General features: G+C 39.5%; 1 protein-coding gene across 1 annotated transcript in view; it reads right to left on the reverse strand.

The window, feature by feature from the left end:
* Window positions 1-10594, reverse strand: part of CD55 (CD55 molecule, decay accelerating factor for complement (Cromer blood group)) — a 44129-nt gene extending 33535 nt beyond the window's left edge. Inside the window, exons 1-5 of the mRNA XM_006834202.1 lie at window positions 10405-10594; window positions 9287-9469; window positions 6322-6513; window positions 5105-5204; window positions 2812-2897 (exon numbers count right to left, since the gene is read on the reverse strand). Coding sequence (XP_006834265.1) covers window positions 2812-2897; window positions 5105-5204; window positions 6322-6513; window positions 9287-9469; window positions 10405-10594 — 751 coding nt within the window. The remainder of the gene's footprint in view (window positions 1-2811; window positions 2898-5104; window positions 5205-6321; window positions 6514-9286; window positions 9470-10404) is intronic.
* Between the last annotated feature and the right edge of the window lie 290 nt (window positions 10595-10884).

Genomic DNA, 10884 nt, shown 5'->3' on the forward strand with positions numbered 1-10884 from the left:
CTAGTATATCGATGTCTACATGTTCCATTTCATTTTTTTCCTAGATTCATATCTGAACATTCTGTGCTCCGATTATCAGTAGATGTCTACAGCTGTTTCTCCTCATTTTGAGTTGTGCCCCATCAGCAAATAAAGGTCCTGGAAGCTTTATTTCATTCGCATCATCACAATCTCTTTGAGGAAATATCTCATCTCCAGTTGTATTTTGAGTACTTTCCAAGCTGAGGGGCTTTTCCGGTACTATATCTGACAATATTTCAGTGCTCTTCATCATGCTTGAATATTCAATATCCTGGTGCTATCCGACAGTGTTCCACTGCTGTTTATAAGGTTTTCAATAACTAAATATCCATAAGTAGTCTATCCCTCCTTCCTCCTAGTCTGTCTTAATCTGAAAGCTCATGTGAAACCTGTCCACCATGGGTGACCCTTCTGGTATTTAAAATACCTGTGGCATAGCTTCCAGAATCATAGCACTATGCAAACCACCACAGCACGGCAAACCAACAGACAAGACTTATAGGCAAATTCTCAAAGATATATAGGGTTTGGTTCCAGACCACTACAATAAAGCAAATACAGCAATGAAATGAGTCACTTGGAGTTTTTGGCTTCACAGTATATATAAAAGGGATACTTACTCCTAGAGGAGGAGAAGTAGAATAAGTGATGTTACATTGTGGAGATTGCAATCAATGAAATGAAACAAAGTGTGCATGAATTGTTGAATGGAAAATTGATCTGCTCTGTAAACCTTTATCCAATTCACACACACACACACACACATGAAACTAAAACAACAACAAAAACACTCAAATAAATATATTATGCCACTATCTCCTGGTTTCCATTATTGCTTATATGAAGCCAATTGTCAGTCTAACCAATGCTTCACTAAAAAAAAAAAAAAAAAAAAATCATAGTTACACCATACTGTAGTCTATTAAGTGTGCAATAATGTCGTGGTTAGGTGTCGTCGAGTTGGTTCCATCTAATAGTGACTCTATACACAACAGAATGAAACAGCGCCCAGTCCTGCACCATTCTTACAATAGTTATGTTAGAGCCCATTCTTGTTGCCACTGTCTCGATCCATCTTGTTATGGGTCTTCCTCTTTTTTGCTGATCCTTAATTTTCCAAGCATGATGTCCTTCTCTAGGATCACTCCTGACAATCTGTCCAAAGTACAGTAGCTGAAGTCTTGCCAGCTTAGCTTCTAAGGAACATTCTGGCTGTACTTCTTCCAAGACAAATTTAAATGTGTATGTTCTTCTGGAAATCCATGGTACTTTTAATATTCTTCTCCAACACCAAAGCTCCAAAAACCAGTGATTCTTCTATGGTTTTCCTTATGCATTGTACAACTTACACATGTATACAAGGCTATCTGAAAATACCATGGTTTGGGTCAGTGCACCTGAGTTCTCAAACTCACATCTTTGTTCTTAAATACTTTAAAGACATTTCATGCATCAGATATGCCTAATGACATACAACACTTGATTTCTTGAATGCTGCTCCCATGAGCATTGATTGTAGATGCAAACAAAATGAAGTTTTTGATAATTTCGAGTATGCATTCTGAGAAAGTTTGAACTATTGTGAGAATTAGCCAAGTATGAAACAGAGACACAAAGTGAGCAGATGTTGTTGGAAAAAGGGTGCCTAGAAACTTGCTCAGAGCCCTGGTGCAGCGCTAGTGCACTCGACTGCAAGGTTAGTTTGAACTACAAGGTAAGCAGTTCAAGCTCATCAGCCACTCCTTAGAAACCCTATACAGGGTTGCTATGCATTGGAACCCCTTGACAGCACTTAAGAATAACAACAACAGACCTGCTCAAGGCAAGATTGCCACAAATCTCCAATTTGTGAAAATCACAGTATATGCAATGCACAGTAATGTGAAACACAATAAAACAAGGTATATCTGTACACTAAATCTATTCTATTGTCTTGCAAAAACTTCAACTTAGCAATGAGTTTGACAGTATGCTTTTTTAGAAGTCACTTGCAGAAATGAAAGTTAAATGTAGGAAGAGAAAAGGATGGTAGAAATGAAGCATGAATTTAAAGATGGTATGCATATCTTACTCTTAAGTTTTATGAGCCATGTATCTCTAATGGACATGAGTTTGGCTTGATACTTATCCACTTATGATACTATTTCTGTTTTCCTTTCTTCCCTTAAGAAGGCAAGATACTCAAGTGCAGAAACCGTATTTCTTCTTTATTATGTCCAACTGTACTCCTATAAGGAGAAAACTATATCCTACTTTCAAAATCCTTGAAAATAATTATCTCAGGTAATCATAATAAGCCTAAAATGAGGCATGTAGACAACATTTTTCTTAGAAAAAGTGATGAAATCGAAGCAAGAGACCCGGGTTAAATGAATGTCTTCTCTTAACAGTTGTTTGAGTTACAGATTCAAGTCAATAAATTCCCTGATTTATAGTATTTTCACCCATAACACTGTGAAAAAAAATACCATATATATCTTACTTGACTGTTAGAAAGAATGGTTAGATAAAAAAAGATCACTATGATATAAATGTAAGTTAAAAAAAAAAAATCCTTACCATATAGTTAAGGATGTTGAAGCTCATAAATGCTTGGTGATTTATCGTCACATCTACCAAAAGGAGGAACTTCACTAAAAATATCTTTAAAGTATCTAATAAACTAGTCACGTTGCTAGGTGAGGGACTACAAATACTGTTCACTGTGGATAATTCTAAATGAGCAGAAAGTCACGTGTCATTCGTTATTTAACTCCATAACCCAAGAACTTCAGTTTTTAAAAGTCTTACCTTTGCACTTTGGCAGTGGGTCACTCCATCCAATATTTTTTCCCACAAGAGAACAGAAACTAGAAGTTGCACCAACTAATGTGTACCTAAAGCAATAGGAGGAGAAAAAGAGATAAAAAATTGTTCCATCCGAATACATTCCCTCAAGTTCTTCAGCATACCACCTTAAACTATTTACTATACCAGTAGATGGGGACAAATCACTGTCAAATAAATGGTTACAAGGTTAAAAGGAAATTGAAAAAAAAATTAAATTTAAAAAGGTAATACTCAGCGGCTGAGGACTCTAGATTAATGGGAAGAGAGAGGCTAAGAGTTGGTGGCCAAGTAGCAGACTTGCAGAATATGCCCATTGGAGATGTAAATTATTATATATGCTTGAGTGTTGTTTTTTTTTAAAAAAAGCTAAAATGGATAGCGAGAAATACTGTTAACTGACAGTACGTTAAAGGGATTATAATCATTGTAATGAAACACGGTGTATGATTTGTTGAATGTAAAACTGATGATCTGCCCTCTAAACTTTCACTCAATCCACAATAAAAACCTTAAAAAAAAAAAAAAAGTGATACTCACAAGATAAAAACATATACAACATATAAAAACATTTTTATTTGCACTGAACTTCTTGTTGTTAAGTGCCATCAAGTCGGTTCTGACTCAGAACGACCCTGTATAGGGTTTTCAAGGAGAGGCTGGTGAGTTTGAACCGCCGACTTTGCAGTTCAAACCAACTTTGCAGTCCAGCACATTAACCCACAGCACCACACCAGGACTCCGCAAGTGCCCTATATTGGGTTTCCAAAGGAGCTCTGGTAGTGTAGTAGATTAAGAGCTGGGCTGCGAACCACAAGGTCAGCAGTTCGAGTCCACCTGCTACTCTGCAGGAGAAAAATGAGGGTTTCTACTCCCATAAAGATTTTTATCCTCGGAAACCCTATACAGGGTTACTATGAGTTGGAACCAACTACACAGCACAGGGAGCTCTGGTAGCGTAGTGGTTACGACTCGGGCTGTGAACCTTAAGGTCAGCGGTTCGAAACTACCAGCTGCTCCACGGGAGAAAGATGAGGCTTTCTACTCCTGTAAAGATTTACACCCTCGGAAACCTTGTACAGGGTCGCTATGGGTCGGAACCGACTCAACAACACTTAACAACAACAACAACCTCACTTATAAGGAGCATTCTGGTGGGTTTGAATCACCGATCTTTCGGTTAGCAGTACTGCTTATCTTACAGTGGCACATATTAAAAACACATAAGTGCTTTAAAACACTATAATACATATGCTTGAATTTTTACATTTTTAAGTACCAAAAGATCAATACAATCCTCAGAGAACAACAGGATCAATTTATATTTAAAGGCTTCAAGACAGTCTTCAAAGTCTGCATTAATAAGGCAAACATCTATGCATAGTACAGGAGAGGAATGATGCAGATGTATTCATTTTATAAAAACAGGGACGCACACACAGAGAGAATAAGACAGCATAATTAAATATGCAGTAACTAAATGAAAAAATGAATGTAAAGCTTCCAGCAGTGTCTGGATGTCATGGTTGATGCTTAAGGAGAGGGTTCCTTTCCCAACTTAAAGAATTTAGAAAGTACTTTAGGTAAGAATATTAGCACACTAGATAAATGCTTTTAACCAAGGACTTTTTATGACAGTTGGTATGTAGAAAAAGCCATATGCAAATTCATTATTGAGTTAAATTAAAGATAGATTTCATGTTTAAATCTTAATGGTTGTAATTTCTACATACATATTCAACACATCGCTTGTTGAATTTTTTCCTTTATTATTCAACATCTGAAATTTTATAATGAATTGCCTATGTATTGAAATGTAAGAATTGAGACAATTTAGTGATATAAGAAATCTTTTTTTTTTAATGTGTTGGGCTTATTTTACTTTTGTTTTTTCTTTTGTCTCTCTCTCTTTAAAAAAATGTTTCTTGCCTCACTTAACTAAGTTTATGTGTGATGAGTTCATGTTATAGGAATTTTGATGAGAGGGGTGGCTTTAGTTCCTATAAACTTATAAACACTTTGTTGTTGTTATTGTTAAGTGCCGTCAAGTTGGTTGTGTCTCATAGTGACCCTGTATAGAATTTCTGAGGAGCGGCTGGTGAACTTGAACCACCGACGTTGTGGTTCAAACTGACTTTGCAGCTCAGCGCATTAACCCACAGCGCCACACCAGGACTCCTTATAAACACTATGTGTGTTAAATCCTAATTATATTTTCCTTTGTTAAGTACAGAGTGTTCCCTATGCCACAACTTACCCTGTGTTACATGAGAAGAATATGGGTGAGCCAAATAATATGTCTGTTGTTATATTGACATGACCATTTTTTATCTCTTCAGGTTGAGGACATGCTTTTTCTAAAAGAGAACATAAACACATTTATTTTGTCATTTAACTTTAAGGTACGTAATGCATAATAATCATCTACACTGTTATATTTCTTACACGTAGATGTCTTTATTCTACCTTCATTCTAGAAATGTATTAAGTATCCATGAAGACTCTATTGCTATTCATGCAGAAAGATAGATGCCTTCTTTTTTTTTTAGAATAGCAACACTTTTTTGGAATACATGGTGGTGATGGTTATGTGCCGTGGAGTCGGTTCCGACTCATAGTGACCCTGTACAGGGTTTCTGAGGCTGTAAATCTTTACAGGAGCAAAAGGCCTCATCTTTCTCCTGCGGAACAGCTGGTAGTTTCAAACTGGTGACCTTGAGGTTTGCAGCCCGATCCGTAACCACTACGCTACCAGAGCTCCTTATATACTTATTTCATTGAACTCAAATCCATTGATGTATAGCGTTGATTCCACCTCATAGTTATCCTGTAGGGTAGAGTACAATTGCCCATAGGATTTTCAAGGTCGTATATTGGAGTCTTGGTGTGGTGCTATGGGCTAATGCGTCAGACTGCAGAGATTTGAACTGCAAGGTTGGTGGTTCAAGCTCACCAGCTGCTTCTTAGAAACCCTAAACAGGGTCGCTATGGGTCGGAACCAACTTGCTAGCACATAACAACAACAACAGCATATCTTTCTCAGGCTGGTGGGTTAGAACTGCCAACATTTAATTATCAGCTAAGCACTAAACCACGGCGCCATCTGGTGGTCTGAATTTCATTTGATGTGAAACCTGTGAGTGAAGAGCCCTATTTCACCAACACTGAAATCTGCCTAATTTAAAATAAGGGTCTTTTCAGGACTGCAAACCATAGGTCTACAGTTCAAGCCCTCTAGCCACTCTGAGGGAAAAGAGGATGCTTTTTGCTCCTGCAAAGATTTAAAAAAAAAGCCTTGGAAACTCTATCGCTATGAGTTGGAATCAACTTGAAGGCATTTTAACAACAACAGTGGTTCTTTTAACAATCATTCTAAATAATAACATACGCACACTGAATTCCAGCTGGAATGAGGGAAGAAGACACAATTTCTACAAAACACTATATTAAAAGTACTCTAAAACTCATACTCACTTTTACAAAATTCAGCAGGTTTGGACCATATGAAATCCTGAAGGCAAGTTAGTTTTCCAGATAGAGAGTGGTCTCTTTTGTAACCCAAACGACACTCGTATTCCACGGTGGAACCAGCTGGGAAGTAATTCTGTTTGCTGTATGCCTTTTTGAGGGATGCAAAGAGTAGCCTGGTTGGAACATCACAGCTACCTAAAATGTAATAGCAAAAGTAACAACAAAAAATAGCATCACCTCATTTTGTAATATGTTCAATTCCCTGGTCTCTAAATACCCGCTTCTTCTCTAATTATCTGTACCTATTTGGTAAGAGTATTCACATGCACACTTTCACTTCCTAGGCACTAGGGACCTGTGGAGTCCTGGTATGGCGCTGCAGGATAAGAACTTGACCATGAGTTGGTTTGAACCACAAGGTTGGTGGTTCAAGCTCACCAGCAGCTCCTTGGAAACCTTATACAGGCTCGCTATGAGTCAGAACTAACTCGATGGCACTTAACAAAAAACAGAGACCTGTGAAGTAGATTGGGTATATAGATGTTACAATCCCCACTTTTCAGATAATATAGCCCAGATAAATGATTTAATTACCAGGGCATATTGCTTGGTATAATTCTGACACTCAGTAAATGGTAGTCCCCTTACCCTGCCATAAGCAACTATACATTGGTACAGGGACAGATGAGAGCTAATATTCCCAGGCCCCAAGAAATCAACTCTACATCAATCGATTTGGTTAAAAATGTTAAACAACAACAACAAAATAATAGTAATAATAATCCAAACCCACAGTAAGGCCTGTGTGAACAACAATGTCAGTGGTTCAAACTCACCAGCAGCTCCTCAGAAACCCTATACGGGGTCGCTATGAGTCAGAACCGACTCAATGGCATTTAACAACATCAACAGTCATCGAGTTGATTCAAGCCCATAGTGACCCTATAGGATAAAGCAGAACTAGCCCATAGGGTTTCCACAGTTGGTGGATTCGAACTGCTGACCTCGCCTCCAATGTGTAACCCACTACTCCAAGAAGGCTAAGTTTATATTTATAAAACATCTTGAAGAATTCAATATATATTGTTGTTGTTTCTTGTTAAGTGCCATCGAGTCAATTTTGACCCATAGCAACCCTATATAGGGTTTCCGAGAGGCCGCTGGTGAGCTGGAACCATCGACCATTCAGTTCAAATGGCTCTGCAGTATGGTGCATTAACCCACAGCACCATACCAGGACTCCTCAATATATATTGTTGTTGTTAAGTACTGTGGAGTCGGTTACGACTCATAGCGACCCTGTACAGCGTTTCCGAGGCTGTAAATCTTTACTAGAACAGAAAGCCTCATCTTTCTCTCGCGGAACAGCTGGTAGTTTCGAACTGCTGACCCCGAGGTTAGCAACCCAATTCGTAACCACTACACTACCAGAGCTCCTTCAATATATATTAGTTATTATTATTTAATTCCCCACAACAACTCTATGAAGACAATGGATAAATTGTTGTTGTGTTGTGAAGTGCCACTGAGTCAGTTCTGACTCATAGCAACCCTGTTTAGGGTTTCTGAAGAGTTACTGGTGGGTTTGAATCGCTGATCTTGTGATTCAAACTGACCTTAGGGTTGGTCGAGTGCTTATCCTATAGTGCCACACCAGGACTCCAGTGTACCTAAAAGTATTGACACATTGTAAAAAGCTAACCACATATGAATTTAGAAAGGCCTAGTAGAGTGAAAAGGGCATTGGTATTGTAGTCAAAAGACCCAAGCTTGAACCCTGGCTGTCCCATATAGGACTCAGCAATCTTAAGGAAGTTACTTAACTTCTGAGAGCTTGTGTAAAATGCGGACAAGAATCCCTGCTTACTTCATGGGATATTTGAAAGATTAAGTGAAGTTAATATATATGGAAGAGCTGTAAACTATAAAACCCCACATATGTGCAAAGGGGTTATCTACTTCATGCTCCTGCCTTTGATCATGGATAGGAAAAAACAAAAGTTAATAAAAAGTTAAAGACTATTTCATACCTGATTTCCTAAAATTATCTATGATAGCGTCTATAGTAACTGTATCTTCTTTCAAGTTATTCAAAGGCAGGCATCAAGTCTACCTTTACCTGTATATCTCAAAGAAAATTTGTTATTGTTAAGTGCCATCAAGATGGTTCTGACTCACAGTGATTCTGTGTAGGGTTTCCATGGCTGTAAATTTTTACAGGAGCAGAAAATCTTATCTTTCTCCTGTGGAGTGGCTGGTGGGCTTGAACTGACAAACTTATAGGTAGCAATCCACCTCTTATCCTGCAGAACCACCACACTCCCAAAAGCTAGTACGTTGTTGTTGCTAAGTCCCTTCAAGTTAGTTCTGACGCATAGTGACCCAAAATAGGATTTCCAAGGCTTTCTGGTTTCGATGGAGCAGAAGGCCTCATCTTTCTCCGTTAGAGAGGGCAGGTGGGCTCAAACTGTAGACCTTATGGTTCGCAGTCCAGTGCTTATTGTGTGAAGCCACCTCACTCTAAAAGCTAACATAGAGCTATGCATATGATAATAGATTTTTGAAGTAAATATAGAGGACGTTTTGAAATGCCACCACAGAATTCAGTTTGGTAAGTTTTACTTTGCAAAGTGAAATTTAAGAAAACAGATAAACTATGCTATGTGTCTCAAGGTAATTGCTAAATATACTCATATATAATTTACTCCCTAAACAATACCCATTGTTTACTGTCTTTATTAGTCTGTTCAGGAGGTACAGTGTTAGGAACAAAACCCTTAATGAAGAAGGACTACTTCGGGAAGTAATGCCTTCAATTAGCTGGAGTGTGAAGTGCCAACAAGGTACACCCTGGGGCTTAATAATGCTTGAAAACTATCAATTACCAATCACTCTGAAGAGGTATAAAAATAAACTTAACAAGATATATCCACTCCCATAACTTTAAAAAAAGAAATACAGGACTTACGATTACAAAATTCTGCAACGTCTGACCATTTATTGCTTAGACAGACCACAGAGTCTGGTTTGCCAGGAACTTTAACAAAGCCTTCATTACACTTGTATGTTATGGTCTTTTTTTCAGGAAAACTTGTAACACCTCCCAAAGATGGTTGGGCATTAGGTATATCTGGGGGAAGGCTGCAGTCACCTAGGGAGGAAAAAGCAGAATTGAAACAAATTCATAGAAACATTCCGTTCCCAAAATGAATGAAGGAAGCAGTGATGGTTTTGGATGCACATGTAATATTTTCATCAAGGGCTGAAAGGACTCACCAACAACTTGTGTGTCTTGTTAATTGATTTAAGACTAAAACAAGTCCAGAGCAAATTATTTACTCCCTTTCATTATTAAAAAAAAGGGCGGAGGGGATGGAATTTTTCACATGTTCGCTTAGATACTGTTGCTAGACACACAGAAAGACATCCCCTTGAAAAGTTATATCTTGAGGAGAAGACTTGCAAAATTGTATTGGACTGTTTATTTGGCCTTCCGTTGTTTTAAAGGAGCACCTGCTGTTGGGCTTTTAAGGAGAATTCACTCAATAGGAGTCCTTTCTTTCCCATTTTTCCATATTTGCTCCCCAAACTCAATGTGGGCTTCCCCACCCACCGTGTCTCACCCTTAAAGTCCTGTCAACTGGGGTCCTGCATAGGAAGATCCCCAAGTGCTGATAAGCAGCAGAGATACGTTTCCTTGTCTCCTGGGATCATATCACTAGGAGCCCTGAATCTTAAAGGTAGATGGCTGGAGCAATTAAAACCCAAACCAAACAAACAAACAAAACAAAACAAAACCCACTGCTGTCAAGTCGAATCCGACTCTAAGCCACCCTATGAGACAAGGTAGAACTCCCCTATGAGGTTTCCAAAGTTATAAATCTTCAAAAGCAGACAACCACAGTTTTCTCCCAGAAGAGTGGCCGGTGGGTTGAACAGGAGGGGCTGGTGGGGTCAAATGGCCAATCTTTTGGTTAGCAATTGAGCGCTTTAGACACCAGGGTCCCTTTAGGGGAACAACTGCGGATGCACAAACTTCTCAACTTCCCAGGTCACCAGCCCCTCTCAAGGGTTACGGAGACTTACCCAACCCCTCCCACATGGTCTCAGGGTTAACCGGCACGGTGAGTCCGGGCCCCAACTCACCCCACACGGCCGATGAGCACAAGAACAGCAGCGTCAGCCCTTCTAGAAGGTACGATACTGAGGGGGCGCTCGGCCGCGTGTGGCTCATATCGCGCGGGGGCCGGGACCCAGCCCCGGGACTCCGAGGCATCTGCAGCAAGAGAGTTGGAACCAGGAGCCGTAAGCAGCAGTGCCTAGTAATTCTACACTCAAGTTCAATTTATGTTTTGGGCGGGGCCGCCTTTGAGTCACCAGAAGGGTGGGGCGAAGGAGACTAGGGTGGAGAGCGGTTTTCGCAACCAGCGACCTGCTTCTGGGCGGGACAGGGGTTAGTTTTAGCGGTACTGGCCCTCTGGGACTCTAGACCTAAGAAGAGAGATACTGGGTGGAAGGAACATGCAGGGACGCTTTTTTTCCGCTGCTAGGGTGGGGCTGAGATGA

The sequence above is a fragment of the Chrysochloris asiatica genome, unplaced genomic scaffold, assembly GCF_000296735.1.
Source record: "Chrysochloris asiatica unplaced genomic scaffold, ChrAsi1.0 scaffold00009, whole genome shotgun sequence".
In the NCBI taxonomy this organism is placed as follows: Eukaryota; Metazoa; Chordata; class Mammalia; order Afrosoricida; family Chrysochloridae; genus Chrysochloris; species Chrysochloris asiatica.